This window comes from Ictidomys tridecemlineatus, chromosome 10, assembly GCF_052094955.1.
Source record: "Ictidomys tridecemlineatus isolate mIctTri1 chromosome 10, mIctTri1.hap1, whole genome shotgun sequence".
NCBI classification, from domain to species: domain Eukaryota; kingdom Metazoa; phylum Chordata; class Mammalia; order Rodentia; family Sciuridae; genus Ictidomys; species Ictidomys tridecemlineatus.
Window position 1 is genome coordinate 84,469,933 of NC_135486.1, and position 26,496 is coordinate 84,496,428.

General features: G+C 35.8%; 2 protein-coding genes across 12 annotated transcripts in view; one reads left to right on the forward strand and one right to left on the reverse strand.

Annotated features, from left to right (window-relative positions):
• The window catches only part of Arl5b (ARF like GTPase 5B), a 29,691-nt gene extending 13,592 nt beyond the window's left edge, over positions 1-16,099 (reverse strand). Inside the window, exons 1-4 of one of the 3 annotated variants that reach the window (XM_040278362.2) lie at positions 15,982-16,073; positions 15,747-15,867; positions 3,361-3,421; positions 857-1,004 (exon numbers count right to left, since the gene is read on the reverse strand). In XM_040278362.2, coding sequence (XP_040134296.1) covers positions 857-1,004; positions 3,361-3,421; positions 15,747-15,795 — 258 coding nt within the window. In that variant the 5' untranslated portion in view covers positions 15,796-15,867; positions 15,982-16,073. Of the gene's footprint in view, positions 1-856; positions 1,005-3,360; positions 3,422-15,746 lie in introns of all 3 variants that reach the window. The other 2 variants (XM_005325783.5, XM_040278363.2) reach the window with 2 other exon arrangements.
• Positions 16,100-16,217: 118 nt separating this feature from the next.
• Nsun6 (NOP2/Sun RNA methyltransferase 6) overlaps positions 16,218-26,496 on the forward strand; it is a 46,426-nt gene continuing 36,147 nt past the window's right edge. For 2 of the 9 annotated variants that reach the window (XM_005325784.5, XM_078023344.1), the window contains exons 1-2: positions 21,817-22,342; positions 25,447-25,602. In XM_005325784.5, coding sequence (XP_005325841.1) covers positions 22,268-22,342; positions 25,447-25,602 — 231 coding nt within the window. In that variant the 5' untranslated portion in view covers positions 21,817-22,267. Of the gene's footprint in view, positions 16,585-21,816; positions 22,343-22,734; positions 22,875-24,950; positions 25,046-25,446; positions 25,603-26,496 lie in introns of those variants that run through there. The other 7 variants (XM_040278357.2, XM_040278358.2, XM_040278359.2 and 4 more) reach the window with 7 other exon arrangements.

Sequence of the window (26,496 nt, forward strand, 5' to 3'; positions counted from 1 at the left end):
ACCACAAGTGCTGAATATTTGAAATAACTCATCCTGGTTTACTACTTACACATTGCATTAGAATATACGCACACATACAGTTATGGTATTACAATATACATCTTTTTCTTAAAAAGGCAACTTTGCACACCAAAAATTCTTTCCATTTCACTTTCTCCCAAATCCAGTTTTTAAAAGGCTTCATTTTAAAAAATAATTCCTGAGGAGTACCTCTTTGCAAAGAAAAATTACATGGATTCTATTTACACTAGCATTCTCAAGATAAACCTCTCAGCATCACTGTATGACTTTAAAGCAACAACAATAAAAACTTGGCCTCTAAGAAAAAATAAAGCAGAAACTGTAGATATTCCAGATTTGTTCCACAGGCTATCTCTGAAGTAATAAGATAATTACATAAGTGATAAAGAACTCTGAGGGATGCTGCAAACTCATCTTTTTTTATTTTTAAACATTACAATACAGTCTCACCAAAATTTTAAATATTCATTTGATGCTATTTGAAAATATTATGTTAAATCATACTTAAAAATATTTTACTCCTTCTTTAATCATGTCCTTTTTTATTTTTGCAAGATTTTAGGAAAAGTTGTATAATTTCTCCTAATGTTAAATTTCTCCAATACTTAGAGATATTACAATATTGCTAAAAGAATAAACTGTGGGCACCTACTCAACAGTAAGAACTCAATAAATAATCACTCCCAATACTCTTTTCCTTGCCTTTTCTACTTAAAAAATCTGAATTCTGTATAAAAAAACCAATCTTATTAAAAGATAACTGTCAATAATCCTAATTTACATTCTATTTTCTGTTTCTTTTTCTTGTTAAAATTCAGAAGTATTCTTGGCATACCTCTGTGTTTGAGTAATATGTGTTCCAAGATGACCGTAGGGATTCTTGACCACCAATATCCCACATAAGAAAATGAGTATTCTTTACAACTATTTCTTCTACATTGCTTCCTATAGTTGGAGAAGTATGGACCACTTCATTCATTAAGCTGTTGAAAAAGACAAACACTATAAAATAAAAACTCTCTTGTACATTTTGAGAAGAAAAGTAAGTTTTATCCCTATATTTTAAGAATGAATCAACCTTTCTCAAAATAAAAACCATAAGCATACAAAATAAATACTTGGAGAACATTTGTGCCAATAAAGATCTAGACAAATGGGGGCTAGGATTGTGGCTCAGCAGTTGAGCGCTCGCCTCACATGTGCGAGACCCTGGGTTCAATCCTCATAACCACATAAAAATATATAAGTAAAATAAAGGTATTGTGTACAACTACAACTAAAAAGTAAATATAAAAAAAAAAGATCTAAAAAAGAACAAGTACTAAAGACTTTTTTGTTGTTGTTTTTTGGTATTGAGGATTAAGCCCAGAGGCACTTAATTGCAGAGCTATATCCATAGCCCTTTTTCTATTTTTATTTTAAGATGAAGGCTTACTAAGTTTTTCAGGACCTCGCTAAGTTGTTGAGGCTGGCCTCAAATTTGTAATCCTCCCACCTCAGCCTCTGGAGTTGCTGAAGACTTGTTTTTTTAATAGAATGAGATGTAAACTTGATTTGGATAGAAGGGAACACTGTAGTGTGAGTCTGCATTTCTGTGGGAAAAAAATTCATATACCACCAATTTTTTATTATTTAGTCAGAACCAATGCCTCATCCTCAACCAAGTTTCTAGGTGACTGACCATCAGTATCTGCAATGGCAACCATTGGAGAGTAGGCTATCCATACGCAAGGTGGTACACACCTGTAATTCCAGTTACTCAGAGGCTGAGGTAGGAGAATTAAAAATTCCAGGCCAGCCTGGGAAACCTAGCAAAACTTTGTATCAAAATAAAAAATTAAAGGAGCTGGCGATGTAGTTCCATGCAGAAAACTCCTGGGTTTGATTCCCAGTAACACACACATATGCACAAACATGCACATCAAAGGCTATGTGAGAAATTTAAGACCTAGGTCAGTCAAAAAATTAGTGCAGTTGGGTACAGTGGCACACACTTCTAATTCCAGCAGCTTGGGAGGCTGAGGCACGAGGATTGCAAATTCAAAGCCAGCCTCAGCAAAACAGAGGTGCTAAGCAACACAGTGAGACCCTGTCTCTAAATAAAATACAAAAATGGGCTGGGGATGTGGCTCAGTGGTTGAGTTCCCTGAGTTCAATCCCTGATAACACCCCCTCCCCCAATCAGTGTAGTACAACCCAAATTACAGACTTAAAAAGACCATGGGCAAATAAAAATCTTACATAAAATGAACTGTATATTTATACTGCCATAATCATTAAGTTACATTAATTATTTAATTCAACATGTATTTGCTGACAATATGACAAAGTACTGTGTTGGAAGAGGCTTCCAGTTTTCTCCTGAGTTTTATATATATATTTGAGGCTACATGAAATTATAATAAAGAGAGAAATTTCTTAAATATCTATATTTGTTGTTTAAAGACTTTTAAAATATTAAAATACACAAGTATTTTAGGTAGTAAGTTTTTAGCAAAGTAACTGAAAAATAACATGTATTGCTTAAGTGAATATTTCTGGTGAGCCACAGACTGATGCACATTTGTCTTTTTATTTATTTATTTTTTTTGTGAGGCTGGGTTTTGAACCCAGGGCCTCCTGCATACTAGACAGGAGCTGTGCTGAGCTACACTTCCAGCCCTAGATTCATATACTTTTAACACAAGATGTGGAGGGAAGAGGTGAGAGCTATGCAATCCTGTAAAGTACTTTATTATTATTTGTAAAAATGCTTGAGATCCTGATCCATTTTTGTAAGTTAACATCTCATTGGCACTGAAAGGATCACTGTATTAACACTGAAAGAATAATAAGAGTTACTTGGATGAGTGAACTGAACTCTTAATTAAATTTCTTAAAGCATTAATATATTACTCTAAAAGTTTCAAGTTTCTCCCTTTTGGGAGCTAATAAAGCAATACTTTGATCATCAGTACTTCAGATATGTCTGGTTATGCTAACTAATTCCAAAGCTATTAGTCAGGAGAGTAGTAAGTTCCCAGAAATATCAAGCTGGTGTGAGAAGAATTAAGTGAAATCCACTTTATCCACTTACCCAGTGCTATAATTTGTGTTTTATTTATTTTAGTTTAATATTGGTTCTTTCTTTTAAGGACAGAAAACAGAAAGTTCTTGTAGAAATATATATTTATCAAAACATGACAGCTTATTTACTTGCTTTTTGGTAAAATGCTGAAAAAACATATATATGTCTTCCTATTATATTGAAAAAGTGAATAAAAATGGCATCTCATTTTTGTTAATTACAAAATGTTTCAATAACTAAAATACTAAAAACTATTAAATATCCATACTTACAATTGATAAAGAATGGTGGTTTTCCCTGCATTATCCAATCCCACTATAATTACTTTGTGTTCTACAGAAAGAAAGCAAACCATAAACATTTAATACTGTTGCATACTACAATTACATGTATTCATACAATTACACATTTTCAACAATGATTATTACTTAGCCTATCAATGAAAATTATTTACTGGATTTCTACTTCTGAACTACTAAAATAAATTTAGAAGCACCGGTCACTTTGGGTATAAACATTAATGTAGACAAAACATATGACTCTGCTTTACACAGCTACTTAAAGTCTCTGCTAATCAAATTAGCTTTTTGTCAAGTTATGTTTACTTGTGATTTTCCACCTACATGTACCAGGATACTTTTCTTCTATTCACTTAAAAATCATTACCCTAAGTACATATATGAAGACCTGAATGGTGTGAATATACTTTGTACACAACCAGAGATATGAAAAATTCTATGTGTAATATGAATTGTAATGCATTTTGCTGTCATATATAAATTAGAATAAAATTTTTTTAAAAAACCCTCTTTTAGCTGAAAACTGCAATAATATCTGTTACCAAGACACACATTTTCTTAACTAGTTTTTCACTGCTTGTACTAATTTAGAGAAATATAAGCAGTTACTCAGTCTAGTGCTTTTTTCAATCTGAATTCAACAATTTTCCTGTGCAGATATTGTTTTTTGTACAACAAAAGTCATTTCAGTGCTTTTCTCCTTCTGGTGCCATGCACTAACTAGTCACTTCTTTATAAGCAGTTATTAAAGCCTGTCTAATTATTCTTTGAATGAAAAAGAGAAAACCTCTGGATACCACATAGAATATATTAAAGATTTCATTAATCCAGGGCAGAATGCTTAGAAAGCAGGATATGTATGGAAGCTGTCACAAGAACCAGAATACAAATTATTTTGAAGTCAACAATTTAGCATTTTGTATCCTGTTTCTCTTGATAACCTCTGATGAGTGTAAAAATTCTGATAATACATTTACCTGAATTCAGGTCATATTCTTATTCTAAAGCCTTAAATCAGTCGAGAGAGAGAGAGAGAGAGAGAGAGAGAGAGAGAGAGAGACACACACACACACACCAGGGTCCAGAATTAATGGGCAAATTCTTGAGATCACAACCTACTTTTGTATCTTCTAATGATTTATGCACTACAGGTACTGCCTGTAATATTGCAGGACAAGTAGATGTGTTCCTCTGGAAAGGGTATTTTCATTATAGAAGAAGTGTAAAACAAAACTAAACCAAATGAAACTAGTTTACTTATTGTAAGTCACTATAATTCTTTTTCCATTCTTTTGGTTCATATACCCTAATTTCTAATGGAGGCACTCTTGACGGGTGGTGCTGTTTGTTCTTGTTTATAATATAAGAACAAGAATACTCTTAGCACAGGCATTTTAAATTTTGGTAGCAGCTGAAAACTTTACTTCCTCAGCATCTGGAGACCAGTTAGAAGAAAGTCACTAATCATAGGGTAAGCAAAATTTAAAAGTATTTATGTATTTCTCTGAAAGTTTCAAGTCTTCTCTTTTGCAAGCTACCAAAGCAGTATTCTGACAATCATCACTTTAGATGATGCCATGCTACTCAGGAGTATCAGGGGAAGAGAATGAACAGACACTACCAAAATGAAGTGAATACCTCGAGCCATTTTCTTTCCTTTTTTTTTTTTTGTAGGGTTGGGACAGGAGGAACCTGGGATTGAACTTAGGGGCACTCAACCACGGAGCCACATCTCCAGCCTTATTTTGTATTTTATTTAGAAACAGGGTTTCACTGAGTTGCTTGGTGCCTCGCTATTGCTTACACTGGCTTTGAATTTGCGATCCTCCAGTCTCAGCCTCCGGAGCTGCTGGGATCACAGGCCTGCACCACCGTGCCCCACCCTGGAGCCATTTTCAAACAATTCTGCTTCACATTTTGATGATGATGACAACTAGAGTATTAAAAGGCCTAACAGTAAAAATCATGCATCATTTTGAAAGTTGGTCTCCCAAAGGTTGGTCTCCAAAGTGAATTAAGGAGAGACAGACTCTGAAGGTGGATACCATATAGATTTCATTCAAGTTGTATAAAACTGCTTCTAGCCCACACTGACAAGGAATTCTGGCAATTAAAACACACAATTTCAACTCTTATGATGAAGATATACACAATTATCCTTCAAATAAACTGAATTCTATCTTCTGATGTTAAAATTACCATCAACAATCTGAGTCTATCTATAAGAGAACATCAACTATAAAGGAATGCCTATGTGCTTTTAAAAAGCACAGAATAATAAGGTTTTAGATCTTTGTTCTGAAAAATATATTTATCATCATCTGTACAGTAAGAATAAAAGCAGTCCAAAAGTCATTGATTAAAAACCAATGAAAAATGCACTCTGTTGCATAAGAGTTGAAATTGTGTTTTAGGAAGCTACTAAATAATTGCTAATTGAGTATGCTGATGATTATATACTGGTTAGTAAAATTTTTACCCATTCAAGGAAAAATCAATTTGCTGTCACAGAATAAAAGGTACCCATACTCAGGGCAGGAATATTTGTGTTGGGGATAGAAATGTGAGTAAAAATAATTTTAGGTTAAGACATTACCATAACTATCAGAGTTACAGTAAATTAGAATGTTTTCTTTAAAAAAATGTGTCTGCATACCATGAGATCATTACCAAGGACATCATTTCACTGGAAATAACTTCCGGGAGAATCTCAAATTCAAGCCAGCCTCAGCAACTTAGCAAGGTCCTAAAGCAACTGAATGAGATCTGTCTCCAAATAAAATGTAAAAAAAAAAAAAAAAAAAGAGCTGGGGATGTAGCTCACTGGTTAAGTACTACTGGTTTCAATCCCAGAAAAACAAGAAAAAGAAATACCTTCCTGGAAACCAAATTGTGCTTCTTTCTCCAACAAGAAGCTGGGAGAGATTCTTCCAATGTTATTTATCTATGCATCTCCAGACCCCAACATAATGTTTGTTTATTTGTACTAAATGAAGGAAAGCTTCAATCGCAAAGTTTTAATTTTGATGAACTTTTTTGTATTCTTGGCTATGGTGTTAGTTCTTTTGGATTTCTTTAAAAATTGGTCCACGTTTTTATTTTGTAAGTAGTACAGGGACAAGACTTACACACAATGAGGATCCAAAAGAAATAAGTAAGAGCCCTTGCTTGTACATAGGAGCAGGTTAAAAAACAATGGCTAATAAAAATGAAAAAAGAAACTTCAAAGAAAAAAAGTGGGAGAAAAAAAAATCAAAGAAAGAAAAAGTTTCTCCTCGATTTTTAAAGTTTACTCAGTGGAAAAAGAATTTATAGTTTTAGTATAGAATACCAATTGATGCCCAATAGACTAGCATCATGGATACTAAACAGTAGTGGTATTAAAAAATAAATTGTAAAATGTGTCAAAATTTATTTTATCACATTAAAATTAATATTGTTAAAATATGATCAAATGTCCAACTTCTCATTTTAATGTGTAAGAAAGATATCATGAAATAGGGACTGCTACATCTAGTAGAGCACATCTATCCCAATGCTATCATGTAACTAGAGCAAGTACTATACTTTGTAAACAACCATAAAACCAAACAAAGGAAAAAAGAATCAAATTTAGTGATTTAGAAAATTTGGGATACTATATTTATAAAATATATGTTTGAATTATTGCAAAGGTGTAGACAGAAAAAAGTTAGACAGTAAAAAAGAGGAAAAAGCCTACACAGCAATGATGGCTGAATCTTGAAAATAAATATGCTCTCAAACCTTCTTTATCCCTGCTATATTAATTATAGAGTCATAAGATGTTACAGTTTAGAACAGAATGTAGAATCTGAGAAATATTTCTCTCTCACATACCTCATCTCCAAATGTACCTCTAATGAACCACACTCCCCCCCAAAAAATTACAAAATTACTGACATAAGAAAAGCTAGAACTTGTTTCTCTGTTAGGTTACACTATATTCACTTCCCTCTCCTTTCCTTTAACCACCAACAATAACCACATTTCTGGATGATTCAATGTTTTCAAACCAACAATATAGATATGATGATTCAACAATTCAACATTTATTGAGTTCACTAAATGCTTTGACTATGGGATATTCATGATTAAAATGAACAGCAAAAGATTTTAACCTCAAGAATCTTAAAAGTAGGGTAAACAAGCACTTAAAAAATAGCACCATTAATACGAAGTAATAGAGGTATAACATGGTAATATTCTTAAAGGTAAGAAAAAGCTAGTGTTCAACTTTCAGATAAGGAACAAAATGTCAAGAATAAAAAGAGATACTGAAGATTGTAATGTCAATAATAAAGAGATACTGAAGATTGTCATTAAGTATTTTGCATACATTATCTAGGCCAATTTTTGTAATTATCCCAGAAGAAAGTGATATTATTTCTCATTTTACTGACAGGAAACTCGAGTCTTAGGCTGAATAACTTTCCCAAGGGCATACTGCTGCAAAGTAAACAGAACCTCATCCAGCCAGGTATTTGGTTCCAGAGAAGCAATTTTAACTAGTAAGGCAATATATTGCCTTCATGATCATATTATAACATTATTAGCAAACTACATATACATAAATAAAATGCTTAAAAAGATCTTACTTTTAATTCCTCATATACACTATTTTTAAAGTTTAAAAACATTTAAATATATCTTCATGGGTATTTAAAACATAGTTTTTATTTCAAGAAGTATAGAGCCTATAGAAAAAGATAACCATGTTCCATATCTTTACTACTTCTCAATTTTTTTTTAAACAGGGATTAAATTTAGGGGCACACGACCACTAAGCCACATCCCCAGCCCCATTTTGTATTTTATTTAGAGACAGGATCTCATTGAGTTGATTAATGCCTCGCTCTTGCTGAGGCTGCATTTGAACTCTCAATCCTCCTGCCTCAGCCCCAAGAGCCACTGGGATTACAGGCATTCACCACTGTGTCAAGCTTCTTCTCAATTTTTAAGTAATATTTTACTACTAAAATAGTAAATACAAGTGTATTCATTACTTATCGTTTACTCCTTACTACTTAACTTATTATTAACACTTATTACTAAAATAGTAAATGTAAATAAAATAACAGGAAAAAATTTAAATAGTAGTAAATATAAGAAAACATTTTAGTAAAATGTGTTAATTTTTTCAAGTTTGGCTAATGGTTTCCCAATGTGATACTTACCCACTTTTGTGACAAAATTGAGTTTTACAGTGTTCTAAAAGTTAAAAAGAATCCAAAGATGTACTTCCCCAACTCACTGAATAATGATGAGAAGACTTTAAGAAAAACATACTGAAAGAGAGCTGGTGGAACACACCTGCAATCCCAGGAACTATGGAGGCTGAAGCAGAGTCCATAAATTTAAGGCCAATCTCAGCAATTTAGGGAGATATATCAAAATTTAAAAAGGTTTGGGGATGTAGTTTGGTTGCAGAGCATCCCTGGATTCAATCCCTGGTACCAAACAACAACAACAACACAAAACAAAATACTCTTATTGATCTAACATATTTAGTTATCTAGAAAGTTTAAATGCTGTCCACAGGAATGTAATGATTTGAAAAGTAAATGTTAAGGGGCAAAGACAATCTAGTCCACAGCCTTTAAGCTTCTTTGACCATGTTCACAGTTGAAAAAATGTTAAGTCATACAAAGAGTAAAAGAGATCACAGATAGGCCACTAAAAAAATCTCAATAAATTTGAAATAAAATTGAAATCTTATAGAGTATATTTCTAACCACAAGAGATTACATTAGGATCTAAGATTAACCTATCTAAAAATCAACAAATATTTGCTTAACAAAACAACATACTCATAAGTAATCCATAGGTCAGAGAAGAAATCACCAAAAAAAAAAAAATGGTAAAAAATATTTCAAACTGAATACTGAAATACAACACTAAAATTTATGGAATACAGTCAAAGCAGTAGTACACAAGAGAGACATTTATAGCTTTGAAACACTTGCATTTGAAGAGAGAAAATCAGTACTACTATGTTTAATCCTTAAGAAGCGAAGTAGCAAAAAAAGAGTAAAAAGAAGGAAGTAAGTGGCAGGAATTAGTAAAATATAAAACAAACAAGACAATACTAAAATTTTCTATCTTAAAAGATTAACAAAGTTGGAGAACTCTAGAGTACAAATTTCTAATTTTACCACAAAGCTGGGCATGGTGGCATATGTGATGTAACCACAGTAACTAGGGACACTGAGACAGGAGGACAGCAAATTCCAGGCCAGCCTTAGCAACTTAGCAAGGCTCTAAGCAACTTAGTGAGAACTAGTCTCAAAAATAAAAAAATAATAAGAGCTGGGGTCTAGCTCAGTAGCAAAGCATCCTTGGGTTCAATCCCCAGTACAAAAAAAAAAAAAAAAAAAAAACAAAACAAACCCATCATAAAGTTATAGTATTTGAGATAGTGTAATATTGCTTAGGAGTAGACATAGACCAATGGAAAGGAAGACATATATGATCATTTGAATTTGGACAAAGGCTCCAAAGTAATCCATCTGGGGGAAAAAGTCTCAGAAAATTATGCTAGAACAGACAGATAGCCATGTGAAAAAATAATGGAACCCAATTCCTAGTCATATCATAACTCAAAAATAATCTGAGGTGGTTCACTAGCTTAATCTTCCAGATGAAAGGAGCAGGTACTTTAAAGATAAAAGTTATTGAGCTTTTGTTTGTTTAAGAAACACAACTTCACCAAAATTAACAATTTCTTCTCAGGACAATTCCCATTAAGAAAATAAACAGAGGTGGAATAGGAGTACACTTCAGTGGTAAAGCATTTGCCTGGCATGCTTATGGCCAGGGATTTGATCCTTTGCATTGCAGTGGGATGGGGAGGATAAAGTCACATATTGGGGAAAAATATTCACGAAACATAAATCTGACAAAGAACCCATTTCAGAATATAGTAATAATTTCTAAAATTACACAGCAAACAGATATATGTCGTTTTTAAATAAATAATGAATTTGAACTGTCTTCAAAGATATATATATATATACATATATAAAAAATGGTAAGAACAAGGAAATTAGCATGCCCACCAGAAAAATGTAGCTTAAGGCTATAAAGAGATACATTACACATCCAACAGAATAACTAAAATTAAAAAGACTGAATGGCAAATGTTGGTAAGGATGTGGAACAAGTACAACCCTCAAACATTGCTGATAAAAGTATAAAGATAATATAAAACAAAAGATGAAGCAGTTTCTTAAGAGAAATAAAAATACCTACAAAAGTTTTAGGGGTAGTCATAGCATAGCCCATCAAAATGCAACTCTATAAAACAGTAGTTGTATTCATGCAATGGAGAGAGCTATAGGTCAAGTTTCCATTGTGAAAGCTTAATTTAAAAATACAAACATAATATTAGAGAACAGAAAAAAAAACCTCAAAGAAACTAAAGAGGGAAAAGACAATATTCATTGAACAGTGGCACAAAAACAGTAAGAAAATATTTAGCAAGTTAGAAAAATTTCTTTTAAATATACAAAATATAGTAGCTGAACCAAAATATTCCATGGGGAGATTGGAAGACAAAGGAAACAATCCAGAAAATATAGGTAGGAAAAAAGGCAATATGAAAAGGAATCTTTGAAAACCAATCTAGCATAATATAATCAATAATATTTCTAGGGAAAAAAACCCTAAGAGAAAATTTTTAAAATTTCCAACAGATGATGGGGTTGGGATTGTGGCTCAGCATGGGCAAGACCCAGGTTTGATCCTCAGCATCACATTTAAAAAATAAATAAAGGCATTGTGTTGTCCATCTACCAAAAAAAAAAAAAAAAAAAAAAGGATATTCTCTCTTTCTCTCTCTCCTGTAAAAAAAAAAAAAAAAAACACACACAAAAACTTTCCAACAGAGCTGTTTTTTTTTTTGGGGGGGGGTAATGGGTATTGAACCCAGAGGTATTTTAACACTGAGCCACATTCCCTGTCCTCTTTATCTTTTATTTTAAGATAGGGTTTCACTAAAATGTTTAGGGCCTCACCAAATTGCTGAGGCTAGCCTGGAACTTTGAATTCTCCTGCCTCACTTCCCTAGAAGTTGGGATTATAGACACACACCACCACTGCATCCAGCAAAAGAACTACATCTTTATCTTTAAACTGAAAATGTCATGCCTATAATCTGAGCTAATCTAGGGGCTGAGGCAGGAGGATTACTAATTTGAGGAGAGCTGTGGCAATTTAGTGAGACCCTGTCTCCAAAAAGAAAAAACTAAAAGAGCTTGAGATGTAGTAACTTGGTTTAAGGAAACAAACAAAAAACCGTACAATAATGGCAAGGACAAGTTCAAACCAGCAGAGAGGTAAATGTTGGATTTGGAGCAGGAACCTCTTAGCCAAACATACAAAGAAAACTAAAACAATTTTGTAATTATTTACACTGGGGTAAAAATATTAAAGGAAAAACAGAAACAATTATAAGCATGCTATGGCCCAGGGGTAGCAAGACTTTAGTCTTCATAAAAAGAGATTAAATTATACCAAAAACCTATACTATGATGATGAAGGAATTGAACAGGCATAATAGTATTCTCTTCTACCATAAGTTAGCAAATGATAATGTTTAAAATTTCCATACAGGCATAGTATTCAGAAATATGGAAGTATGTTACATTAGAAGAAAAGTTTAGAGAGACATGACTGACATACTTATCAGTTTAAGACTAGCATTATTCGATTTTTTAAAAAACAATTTATATGCTACTTTGATATAAAACTTCATGTTTGCATAAAATAAAGCAAAAAAATTGACAAAAATTAGCACCACCTATTTGCCAGTCACTGTAAATATAAGAGTGAATAAGACCAAGTTAATTCCACAAGTTTATTTCCATTGAAAGAAATAGAACAAGTAAGTAAATAAACATAATATGATTGTGGGTATAGAAAAATATTATTCAGAAAAACAGTAAAGAAACAGAGAGTGTTAAGACAGGAAGAGTGCTGTTTTTAATAAAATGACAAAGAAAGTCTTCTAAGGAATGGGGTGATCAGAAATCTGAACAAATTAATGGACTGAACCTTGCTAAGGTATGGATAAATAATATTTTAGAAGATTCTAGAAGACAGGAAGCAGGCAGATAAGTTTGGTATATATGAAACCAGCAAAAAGTCTAGAATTACAAGCAGAATAAGCAAAGGGGGAAAATGTAAGAAACAAGATTTAAGAGGTTAGAAATGTACAGTAACACTCATAAAAAGATGGATATCAAGCTGGATATGGTGGCACATGCTGTAATCCCAGCAACCCAGGAGGCTGAGAAGGGGGATCACAAGTTTGAGGCCAGCCTCAACAACTATGCGAGGCTTTCAGCAACTTAGTGAGAAGGGGAAAAAAAAGAATTGAAGATGTAGTATCAGTGGTAAAGTGTGTCTGGGTTCAATCCCCAGGATCCAGGAAAAAAAAAAGAAAAAGAAAGCTAGATACTAATGCTCAAAATGATAACATGAAAATCACCAATGAGAAAGAAATGATTAATGAAATTAATGTTATTGTTATTTGATTATGAAAATGAACAACAAAAAACTTATTTCATTTGTCTTTTTGGATTACACTAGAAAAAAACTGATGAACAGTGTGTGCAATCGTAACAGAAAAAAAGGACCAGGCCTATAAAAGTTAAATGATATGTCAAACTTTAGATGTAAATTTAAAGATAGCCCCCACAAGTATGTTTTATGAAAATACACATATACAAACACATAAATATATAAAATAATGTTTGCAAAGGCAATCAGATTTTGAAATTATTTCAATGATAATTGTGTCAAAGTATTAACCTTCTAGCTTAAAATTAAAATAATACAAATTTGCAAGGATTAATTATGTTTAAATTGCTTTACTTAGATAATACATACATGTTTTAGTATACTTATTCCCAAAAAGATATTTTGTTTATAAGAAGATGCTTGGGGCTCTAAAATGCTACCAAACCAAAGAGGAAATATGGAAACAGAGTTAAGGGAAAGGAGTACATAAAATCAGTAGTTCTTAGCACTGCTTCATATTAGAATTATCTTGGCACCATGCCCAGGACACCCTTCCTCATTCTGATTTAACTGGTCTAACATGGGATCGTGGGCATTATTCTAATATACAACCCAAACTGAATACTTCGGGATTAGGTGTGTATTGTGATGAAAATGGAAGATACTTCGATTGGTAGTTTTGCTGATATAGTAAAAACAAAAAAACAACCCCACGCTGGACTAAGATATAAGTCTCACCACATCATTCTGTTTTAAACAATTATCCAAAGACCAAACTCTTCAATGGCTCTCACTGCTTGCTCTACATATTGAGGCCCTATCTGATTTGGTTCCTGCTGTTAACTCTTCACTCTCATCTCTTCTAATTAAGCAACAAGCAAATCAATATATTATACGACCAAATAAAACTATTCAGCTTCCTTAAATGTACCAATGTATTTCATTTTTCCCCTTTTGTATTAATTAGCTCTTCTCCAGAGAAGAGTATGCCCATTTTACCCAGCGTATCTAGCACGCTTCCTAACCTACTACTCATCTTTAAGTCCAAGTATACCTTATTCTGGAAAGTATTCCAGGAACCACCTAAGAAAAATTGACCACTTCATTCTTGATGTCACCTACATTTTTAGGAATATCTGGGAAGCAATTTACCATATTGCTTGTTCTATATCTGTCTACTAATCTTTGAGTGCTCTAAGAGCATGTGAGGTTTGTATTTTGGGGGGGGGGGTTGTTTTTAATTTTTCTATCTCCTATGCCTAATTCCCAAGACTGGTTTATGGAATATGAGTAAATTTTGCAGAATGAGAATAAAATTAAATAACCATTAATTCTAAATTTTCAACAAGAAAGTTAAATAAAAATTCTAGGTAGAAATGGTGATTTAAGAGGCATAAGCAATTCTGTGACTATAAAATATAGCCCATGAATGTCTTTTATTTTCTATACATTATATTTTTTACTACTTTCCAGTTTCAGCCAGAAAGCCTCAAACATGATAAATGACAGTAATACAAGAGAAAAGGGAGAAAAAAAAAATGGAATAGGGTGCACAAGGAATCAACTACTTCAGTAATTTCTATTTGTTAAGCTAAGGGGAATGATAAACAGAAGTGATTATTAATCTTTATGCTTTCAATTATGTATTTAAACACTCCTTAACATAGTCATTTCTTAGAACAAGATTCAGAACATTTTAGCTGTCAAAATAATAAGTATTATATTTGTAAACAATACCCACAGGTAGTTAAAATTCTGATCACTTTGAAATCACTTGAAAAGTGTTACTTACATATATATGGGTACATATGTTATTTTATCTATATTTATAATCTGGAAAGACTAGTGTTCTTACCAGTTTAAAGAACAAGTGAAGCATCACACATTCTAGTTCATGACTTCTTAAATCCAGAAAAAGGATTTGTACATTAACTAACAAATTGCTACTAGCATAAAAAAAACCAAAATGCTTTAAAAATTATGCCTGCAAAATGAAACTTGATGAATTTAAAAGTGGTTTCAATTACTAAAAAATCATTCTGCTAAAATAATCCTTAAAACTTTACTGTTGCCCTCCCCCCCTTTTTTTTGTCTGGGTATTTGCTCTCTTCACAAGAAACCACATCTCATTCTGACTCAGAACAGGTTTTACAACTTCTTGCCCCTTTGGACTTGCAACTTCTACTTGTCTCATAACCTGTTCTCCACTAATTACGGACACGTAACATGTTACACAAAACCGAAAACACTGAGGGTTTTTTTTTTTTTTAACGCCTAAATAAGGTGGAGAGGTTAGCATGATTTCCGGAAACCGGTATAAAAGAACTCATTCCCTAGCGAAATCGGAGAACAAGAAGGTGCAAAGGCTTAGACAGAAGGATGGAAAACAAAACACTGAGTTTCGAAGAAGAAAAAAAAAAGGAAAGATAAAGAAGTTTTAGGTTCCTGGGCGAACACTTATCCTGGGGCAAAATACAGACTCAAGGATGCCTAATTGAAATTGAATAGGCCCTCAAATATGCCTCCAGGCATCCTTAAGTGTTTCTCGCTTTGCTCCACTAAAATCCAAAAATACTGTCTGGATTCTGGGAGACCAGATGCCTTCTCTTCTGAGTCCCTCTTTCTCCCCACACGCCAGGTCTCTCCTGCACATTCTCCGGGTCTAAAATACCGAGTTTCTGCCCACCCCCTGGACTAAGTCACTTCTCAGCGTCTAACAATGTTTGGGTCCACCAAAAGCACTGCCTCCACTGTCCGCTTTCATGGGTCGGACCCGGCTGGCTTGGATTCCAGCCGCTGCGCAGCTCTATCGCTCTCACCTTGGTTACAGAAGAGGCTCCACAGTTTAGCGAAGATCAGCCCCATCATGAGCACCTGGGCGGGCCGCGGGGTCCCTCAGCAGCAGGTGCCACTGCGCGGGGTCCCCCAACGCGGCGCTGGCTGTATGGAAGCGACGAGAAACCGGCTGAGACCGCGCCGCGAGGGCACTGGATGACCCAGAAGCCTCGACCGCCTCTCAGACACTAACCAGAAGGTGCCTAGTTGAAACCCTACCGGATAGTCCTTTGTTTCGAGTCCGCTGAGCCCAACGCCGACCCGTAGTCCCCTCAGTCTGAACCCACCTACCCACCAGAGGCTCGACCAGCCCCAAGCCCCGCCTCCGCTCCGCCTCTCCCCCCTATCCCAGGACCACCCATCGCCGGAAGAACGACGCATGACGTCAGCGCGCTTACGTCAACCCACGCGTTCGACGTGGCGTTTCCTCCAGTTTCACTTCCGGTAGGCGGAACCCAAAGCGGTTAGAAAGTGGGAGATTATTGATTGAGAGTTGGGAATTTCCCTGGGTGCTCGCGTGTTTTCTCGTCACTGTTTGGAAAGTTGATGGGGCTCACTTTACTGCGTGGTCTAGAGTTTTGTCTGGAAACAAGGAAAGTCCTAAGTTTCCCTGATTTAGCAGCCACTGTTTTGCCATTCTTTGTTGCGCTGAAGTGAAAAGTTTTGTCTGTTGACTCTTGCCGTCACTTGGGCAGGCAGTGTTGGGGTTCTGCCACGATTCTTAATTCTAAATAGGATTGATTGGGAGACGAACTGTGGAATACCAGCAGTCACGGAGTTCAGTTGGTGGCTCCCTCCCCCAACAGTTTTGCCAAGCATCAGGTAGGTTCCTGGAGCCTAAATCAAAATCCGTGCCTAAAACAATTCAAAAGGAGAGCCTCAGCTAGAGGTGTAATTCAAGGGTAACCCCCTTGCTTACCTTGCTCAGGGCCTTGCGGGGGGCGGGGGGAATCCTGGAATGAGAGAAAACTGATTTTGAAACCATTTGACCAAGCAAGCTTTGCATAAGAGACTTTGAACTTTAGTCAGGAGGTAGGGTGGCCTTTTAACATGCTAAAATATTTGGTCACCTGTACTAGAAGAAGTGTGCTATCTTCCCAATGCTAGGGTTTTAAGACTCTTTTAAAACTTCAGTGCAGCTGGGCACGGTGGTGTGTGCCTGTAATCTCAGTGGCTCAAGGCAGAGGCAGAAGGATCAAAGTTCAAAACCAGCCTCCGCAATTTAGCAAGGTCCCTTCGAAATATAAAAAGGGCTGGGAATGTGGCTCGGTGCGTAAGCATCCCTGGGTTCAATCCTTGGTACCCCCCCCCCCAAATAAAGTAGTAATTCTTCAACTTTATGGTATTAAAGGCAAGCTTCAACTTATATAGAAAAAAAGGGATGTGCTGAATCTTTGCAAATTAATTTTAATGACCATCCTTTTGACTATATAAACTATCGTGTGTTTGTAAACAGGCTTAATCCGTTATATCCCTGAGTCCTTTATAAAGGACACTTATAAAACTTTAATTGAACAGCAATAATGTTTTCAGTTTTTATGAGTGTCATGTGGGACACCAGGACATAATGCAATGCGCTAAAGAGATATTTCTAGTGCTAGTTTCTTTGTTGAAACTATAACAGCTTCTTTAGTTGTTAGACAAGAAGATAAACCACATTTTACATATTTTCCCCCCTGGATTTCAGATTTCTAAAAAACAGTTACCTTTTTAAAAAGAACTATCTTTATATAAAGGGAGATCTTTCAAGCAAAACTTTATAAATTTTATTTTGGAAAAATTTTCATGATAGCCTAATGATAGAGACAGTAATATGAATTGTTCGTTCATTTTTAATAAAATGGGATTAATAATTTGAGCAGTGCTGTTGTCATTTTTATTCATTTTAATTCTTTAAAATATTGGAAAATTTAGGCTCAGCGTGGTGGAACATGTCTGTAATCCTAGCAATTTGTGATAGGATAGCAAGTTCCAGGCCAGCCTCAGCAATTTAGCAAGGCCCTTATCAACTTACAGACCCTGTCTCAAAATAAAAAATAAGGTTGGGGTACATATGTAGCTTGGTGGTAAATAACCCTTGGTTTCAATCCGGGTGGGGTGGGGTGGGGTGGGTGGGTGGGGTGGGGTGGGGTGGGTTGGGGAAACAAAGTAAAATATTTGAAAATTTTGTTAAAAACTTTGTTTTCTCCCCCTCCTCCTCCTCCTCCCCCCTCCTCCTCCCCCTCCTCCCCTCCCTCCTCCTCCTCCTTCTCCTCCTCCTCCTTCTCCTCCTCCTCCTTCTCCTCCTTCTCCTCCTCCTTCTCCTCCTTCTCCTCCTCCCCACTCCTCCTCCTCCTCCCCCCTCCTCCTCCCCCCTCCTCCTCCTCCTCCCCCCTCCTCCTCCTCCCCCCTCCTCCTCCTCCTCCCCCCTCCTCCTCCTCCTTTGGGGAAACAAAGTAAAATATTTGAAAAATTTGTTAAAAACTTTCTTTTCTTTTTTTTTTTTTTGTTATTTGTGTTTATTAAGCCCCTGGATACTTTTCCATTCAGTTACACCCGAAACCTATTTGTTTTAGACTTGGTCTTGCTAAATTGCTGAGGCTGTTCTCAAACTTTTGATCTTTTTGCCTCAGCCTCCAGAGTGGCTGGGAATACAGGTTTACAGCACCATGCCTAGATTTTTAACACCTTTTCTATGAACAGTTAACCTGGTAATGGGATAGCTCTAACATTAGAAATTTTTTTTTCATTTTAAAAAGTTATATTTATAGGGTTTGAGGATGTGGCTCAGTGGTATAGTGCTGCCTAGCCTGTCTGAGGCCCTGGGTTCAATATAAAACACTCCAAGGGGGCCTGGGAAAGTTTTAGTTATAGGTCAAAGCAGTGGCATGTGTTTATCCCCATCCACATGTGAAGCTGAGGCAGAATGATTGCAAATTTGAGGCCGGACAGGGAAATTTAGTGAATCCATGGCCTGGAACTTGCTATCCTGTCACAAATTGCTAGGTGCCCATGTCTCAGTGCTGGGGATGTAACTAATAAATAAATAGATAGATAGATAGATAGATAGATAGATAGATAGTTAGTTTATGGTATAATGTTCCCGGGTTCAAACCCCGGTACCACTGGGGACAAAAAGAAAGCAAGGAAACAAAAAAGTTTTATTTAAACTTTTAAATTTGAGATTTTTACTAACTGGAAGGAAGAAAAACTGGCCCCAACTAAAAACTGAATATTATTGGTTTAAAGAATGTATTGTATATTATCTAAACAAATCATGCTGATATACTGAGTTGTTAGAAAAAACACACCTCAGTTCACAATGAATGTTTTATCAACTGTAAATTGTAGTAGGAATAATTGTAAAGAATTGAAGTAGAGAATTGTGAGAATCTATTTTTTAAAATAGCCCTTAGCAACATAATTTCTCCCTGAATTTTTTAAAATCCCTTAAAATCTTTTTTTTTTTTAATTTTTAATATTTATTTTTTAGTTCACGGCAGACACAACATCTTTGTTGGTATGTGGTGCTGAGGATCAAACCCGGGCCGCACGCATGCCAGGCGAGCGCGCTACCGCTTGAGCCACATCTCCAGCCCCTGCCCCTTAAAATCTTTAAAACTAATTTTGGTGTGGTCCTTGATCTAGAGGAGATAACAAATTCTATGGAATAATACTATTTGAAAATAAATATATTTTGAATACAGAAAATCAGAAAAGTCCTGATAGAAAACAACCTGATGAAACTGAAGCCAGATTTACAGATAGGTAGGTAAGGTTAGCAAACCAGGAGGTGCTAATCAAAGCTGCCCCAGGCCCTTCTTGTCCAGATTACTCCTCCAGTCCACCTATCTCCCACCTTTCAGGCCTTCCCACCTATATTCTATCACTGAAAGATAAAGGGAAACAAAAGAGTGTGGGAAAGCTGAAAGAAGACTTTAGCTATAAAAAAGGGAAGACCTCAAACCTCGCCCTTCTACGGATTCCACCTTTTGGGTCCCCTTCTTCCTCCTAGAGAAGTCTTTTTTTTCTGTCCTTTAATAAAGCTTCTACTCTCCACTCTGCACTTGCCTCAAGTGCTTCTCTGGTGTTATACTTCAGCATTCAGGGAAGCAAGGACTCCTCACTGGTAAACAGCGGTAACAAAACTATCATTAGGATTATGACTTTTCTTAACTAGTTATTGTAAATTACTTCATTGAATTAAAAGGGAACTACAGTAAAATCTCTACAAAGTACAACAAAATAAAGAAAAAAAAAAGAAAAAAATGTGCAAGTGCATACGTAGAACAAAACTGAAACTTCAATGAAGGAAAATATTGGCCAACTCCAGGAACTTAAAAAAAAAAAAACTACATCTAATATTTCTTAGAAAGAACTATTTTAAACTACAGATAATACTTGGAAGAACCAGCTGCAGCTAGAATTGAATTCAATTTATTACTCAGATCTATTTGCTCATGACTTTAAGGAAGCGTTCAAGAAACAGTGTGTTCTGCCAGCTAGGGATAAATCTTTAAAAAATAATTTGAAAAACTCCTCAATCTTTAAGGTAATGTTTATTGTGATTTTAGTGCAGTTGGTCAGCTTTCAGATGAATTGGGATTGATAGATTTCCCATCAGGAAATTCTCTTTTGCCATATGGCCCAAGAAATCAATATAATTTCATTAATAAATGTCTGTAGAGAGACAAATGCTTTTTAGATGATATAGGTTATTCAAAAGAAAGTTAATATTTCTTCCCTATCAGTAGGAAGAGTATGTTAGTAAAAACCTAACAAAGTTTCTTTATGTTCACCAAGGGGACCCATAATATCCTGAGTTTCAAAACATCTAAGTCATCTTAGGTCTGTGACTTTGGTCATGAGCCAATCAATGAGTATTAACATTTCTTCTGTATTTTCTAGCTAAATATGATCAGCCTTCCCACATTTAGGAAATGCGTCTCTTCAACAGGTGCATGAAAGCATTTACGGGAATACATGTGGTCTGCAAGGGATCTGCTGATTCTCTTCTTGATCAGTAGCAGTCACTATGGCTCATAAATTGCCTGTGCACAGATTTTTAAAGCTGATCCAATCTCAAATTATCTAGGTACTCTCCTCGTTAGAAACCAACTGTAACCCTCTTTCCTTTGCTACAACCCCCATTCCTTAGGTTGGAACCTCTTACACATATTTCCATAACACCTAAAACTTGCTATCTTCACTCCTCCTGAAATAGAAAAGTTAGTTCTGGTCTATCAGAATTTACTTGACTTTAGTTTTTCCCTCTTGAGTGGTCTTCAAATACATGGATAACACTATCTAATATTTATTAAGGTCTAACTTTGCTTCAGTAGTGTTTAAAGCATTTTACCTAATTTAATTTTCAATAACAATATCAAGTAGGAAAATGAGTCACAAAACTATAAACTTTCCTGTGGTTACAAAGTGTAATTTAAACTCTATCAAGCCCAGCACTAGAAGTCACATACTTCACAATTACAGAGATATGGGTCACCCAAGAATCCTGATAAACACCACACTTGTAAGTAACAAAAATTTTATTTTTCCCCAATCTGTTCCATTCTCAGGTGGGAAAGATATTCACAATAAGGCAGGCAGGTGCTAGGATGCTAGGCGTGGTTCTCCACACGTGTAATCACAGCTGATGCAGGAGTAGCCTCCATTACAGGATAGCCCGGTCAATTTAGTGAGACCCTATCTTAAAACAAGATGCGGGAGGGTGGGGGGGTAATGGGGGTTCCGAGCAGTGGAGGGGCGCTTGCCTAGCAAACAATTCCATGAAATCAGAGGGAGCTGATGCGGTCAAATAAACTGGCCTCATCCTATTCTTGGAGGTCACTCAGAAGAACACTTATGGCCTGCCAACGTTGTTCAGGTTAGGAACGTCTTCCACTCGATCCATGCCAGTCCACACATCTTTTGTGGGACGCAGCGCTCTCTGCAGTCTCCCCAAAAGTCTTGTCACAAGCGCAAGAGCCGCCTGCATCTCCGCAGTCGTGACGTAAAATAGATTTGCGGCTGTCAATTGGGTAGTCAGAGGGGAGGGGTGTGCCGCTGACGGCGGAAGTGACGCAGACCGGAAGCGGGTTTCCGCTGCGAAGTTGGGGGCGCGGGTTTGGAAATTAGGATATAAGGCTGAAAGGAGCTGCTACTGACAGCCTCGTTTCCAGTTTTTCTTTCTTTCTTTTTCTTTTTGTTGATTTTGTCACTAAGGCTTTTTCCTTAGTTGTCTTTGCAAAGTGAGTGGCATGGCCTCTCAGTGACTTCCCCGAGCGACCTGGAGGATCAAAGCCAGGTGTGGTGGAGGCGAGGAAACAGCTTTTAATTTAGCTAACACTCGGGAAACCAAGGACTGTCCTCCTCGTTTTGGAATTTTACTCGGCAGGATCGTCGCGATTTCCTCGAGCACCTGAAGGTCCCGGGACTTTGTGGGTTGCTATTCATTGTGAAGATACTGCACACTGTAATTGGGACGGAAAAAAACGTTTCTCTTGGAGAACTGAATACGGGGGAAAAAATGCCTATTTTTCCTAAAATATCTTTGAGGCCTGAGGTTGAAAACTATCTTAAGGAGAACTTTATGAATGAGGAGGTGGGTCAGACAAATACATCTGATAACTTTTTAAAAATTCAAATAATTACATATTATTCAGGAATAGAAAATCTGAATAAGGGGATAAAAAACGTATCCTCATATCAGAGAAAACATTCGCATTTTTTTTTTTTGGATTGGCTTACTACACTTAGCATAATATTCTCTAACTCCATAGTGTTATGTCACTGAAGGGGATACAAGAATAAACAAAAGATCCCTGTCCTCAAAAACTTAAGTCCTATATAGAAGAAAACACCTGTCTTGGAGCACTGCCTCTGACACTTAGGTTAAAAGGATTTTGTAATTTTTTGAGTGTACCTGTAAATGTGATCAGTTGTGCTAGATAATCTACAAACTCGTTCACTTTAATCTTTACGATTTTTTGGCAGTTTTTAAAATTTTTGCAGTATTGTTGACTAAATCCAGCTCTTTAAAAAGAATTTATGAAATCGTCTGCCTAAATTGTAGAGGCAATTTGGATTCTTCTCCCTCGGTCTCCGATTGCAGGCAGCTGTTCTCATTCTCATAGGTGAGAAGACTGGGATCCACGGAATCATGTAACTGATCCAATTTGAAATCTGAAGGCAATGAGTTTAGGTGTAATGAAAAAAAAATTCAGATTTAGAATCTAAAGCAGTTGATTTGCGTTGTGGTTCTCTGAGTACATTAATTCTCATGGTTTACCTTGATTTCCTCTTCTGTGTAAATAGAGAATGGCTGAAAATACAAGGCTGTTTGAGGTGTCACACTTTGGTGAAAGCACCTAAAATCCTTTTGGTGATAACTCTTCAAAATGTTAATTGCTTGCTAATGGCAGTGTCTAGCATAGAAGTCCTCTTTGTTAACTCTTTGTTAGCAAAGGCTATGCTCTATTCCACTTTACAGTGTTTACTATAGTAACTTTGTTTTTCTAAATCTTTTAACTTTTCTAATCAAATTAAAGTCACTTAAATGTTACTTCTTTTTTGAATATGTTAATGAATCCAGGACTTTTTGATTTGATTTTTGCATTTTATATTCAAAGATTAAAGGACTATATTCTATGGAAAACATTTTCATTTCAAGGGAATTAAAATATAAAGTGTGTGTTTAAAGAAGTGGAGGCATTTAGCAATTATTTTCAGCAGTTTTTTATTATAATTTGTTATGTATGAGCAGAATTCATTTCAATTTATACTATACAAATAGAGCATAATTTTTCATGTCTCTGGTTGTGCACAAAGTACAGTCGCACCATTCTGTCTTCACGCAGGTATTTGGGGTAATGATGTCCATCACATTCCACCATCCTTGGCCCATGGCCCTCGCTCCCCCCCTCGCTCCCCCCCTCGCTCCCCCCCTCGCTCCCCCCCTCGCTCCCCCCCTCGCTCCCCCCCTCGCTCCCCCCCTCGCTCCCCCCCTCGCTCCCCCCCTCGCTCCCCCCCTCGCTCCCCCCCCTCGCTCCCCCCCCTCGCTCCCCCCCCTCGCTCCCCCCCCTCGCTCCCCCCCCCTCGCTCCCCCCCCCTCGCTCCCCCCCCTCGCTCCATCTAAAGTTCCTCCATTTCTGCCATGCCCTCCCCAATCCCCATAATACAGATCAGCATCCTTATATCAGAGAAAACATTTGCATTTGTTTTTTGGGATTGACCTACTTAACTTAGCTTTATCTTCTCTAACTCCATCCATTTACCTGCAAATGCCATTATTTTATTCTCTCTTAATGTTGAGTAATATTCCATTGTGTATATATATCACAGTTTGAAGGGCACCTAGGTTGGTTCCACAATTTAGCTATGTGAATTGTGCTGCTATAAACATTGATGTGGCTGTGTCCCTGTTTGTTGTTTTTAAGTCCTTTGGTTATAAACCAAGGAGTGGGACAGCTGGGTGAAATGGTGGTTCCATTCCCAATTTTTCAAGAAATCTCCATACTGCTTTCCAGATTGTTTGCACCACCTTACATAGTATGAATATGCCTTTTTTTTCCCAATACTTATTTTGATTGTTTTCTTGATAACTGCCATCCTGACTGGAGTGAGATGAAATTGTCGAGTAGTTTAGATTTGCATTTCTCTAATTGCTAGAGATGTTGAACATTTTTTCATGTATTTGTTGATTGTGTATCATCTTCTGAGAGGTGTCTGTTCAGTTCCTTGGCCCATTTATTGATTGGGTTATTTGTTTTGGTGTTAAGATTTTTGAGTTTTTTATATCCTAGAGATTAATGCTCTATCTGATGTGTCTGATAAAAATTGGCTCCATTCTGTAGGCACTCTGTTCATCCCACTGACTGTTTCTTTTGTATTTTCAGCAGCTTTTTAAGTGAACATTCTTGTATAAAAGATTCAAATATCTTTGACACCATCGCTTTTTTTTATACCCACTAACTACATGATATTACAAAAACAAAAGCCATTCCTTTGCTTTAAAAAAAAAGTACTGAAGGGAAAGAAATATTAAATTTTAACAGTACTTACAGAAAGTAAATTTTTAAGACCAGTGACTTAGTAGGCTGGTGAGTGGCTTATGAAAATTCAGAGTAGTCACAAAATGGGAAAATGGGTGCCTTAAAAAGCTTTAATGGCAAGGGTACCCAGGTGAGACTTTATGCCTTCATTTCTGACAGGTATGTTTGCTACTCTGCCAGTCTTTTTTGGATGATATCTATTTGTTATATTTAATACTGCATTAAAAAGCGGATACCCTGGAGGATCTTTGACAGTGAGTATATCAATGATATTTATTCTGTATATATTGATATTTCCAGTTGGCTCTAGGATATATTAGTAAATAACTGTTCCATCAGTGTTATAGTGTTATTGAAGTAGAATGAAATCCTGAATTTATATGAACAGATGTAGAAGATATTTATATTTTGAAACTGTTACAATGTTTTTCTAAGTCCTTTATGTCAGGCATTTTATTAGGTGTCTATTACCACAATTAATCCTAAGAACTCCAAAGTATTATGTGTTTCTTAAGGTTGCTAACATAAGACAACAAAATAAAAGGGAACTGAACAATTGTTAAAAGGTGTTTCATTAGATGGAACAAATGTAGAAGCATATTTACTATATTTTTATTATGATGAAATATAAACATTCTTTCCCCCCCCCCCACAGGTTTTAGCTGTTTCAAGTAAACAAGATGCACAAAGAAAATTTGAAGCTCTGTTAAATCACCTGTCACATCCTCCATCATTCACATCTGTCAGAGTAAATACACATTTAGCCTCAGTACAACATGTAAAAAGTCTGTTAGTAGATGAACTTAAGAAGGTTTGTGTAAATTTTTTGTCATTATATCAAATTACATTACCACAGTGTGTCATGTTGGTCCACAGTAAAGCCCAATGAATGGTATAATAATATTGCAGTCTTATAAACAAGAAAGTTGAATAATGGATGTTAAATTACACAAGCTTGAATAATAAGTGGTAATGCTACAAATTTGAATATGGCACTTCTCATTCTGAATTAGATGAGGAAAATACTTTTAAAATAGGACAAAAAGTCTTTTGTGTTGTTTTGACAAAATATTTTTGGCATGATACTTCGTAAGTGAAGACAATATTATAAAATGACTGTTTTTTGATTTCTAGCCAGAAAAGTAGTATCTTATTTAACTTGTATTGTCGTCTCTGCTTTCAAAACAATTATCTAGCAATGGTATTGATTAATTTCTTTTTCCTTCAGTCTTATTACATTATTGAATGTTTCATGGTCTCTTTAAGAATCATTTGATAAGTTTCATGTTGTAAGAAGATAAGTATATGAGAACAAAACAATATAATAAATAGAAAAAGTAATATTGAGTGTAATAATAGGTAAAATATAAGCAGTTCATAAAATGACTAGGCTTCTTAAATGACTACTCTCGTACATATATTTTTGTCTAGTAGAAAAGAAACTGTTCTGAAGCCCATCTGAGGTGTGTATAATTCAAGTAGATTAGATCATTTTCATTTCTAACAAATTGTTCCAAAAACTTGGGTGTGTCACAATCTGATGGAAATCTAAGATCTCATGGACTAGGATTTTAGGACTGTCACTCTGAGATTTGGGTCTTTTTCTTTAAAGGTTAGGATTGAACAGTAAAGCCTGGGTCTTAGGCACTAGATGGAAAACTGTATACCTAAGTCTAGCAAGAAAGGGGACTTAGAAGAACTAAGT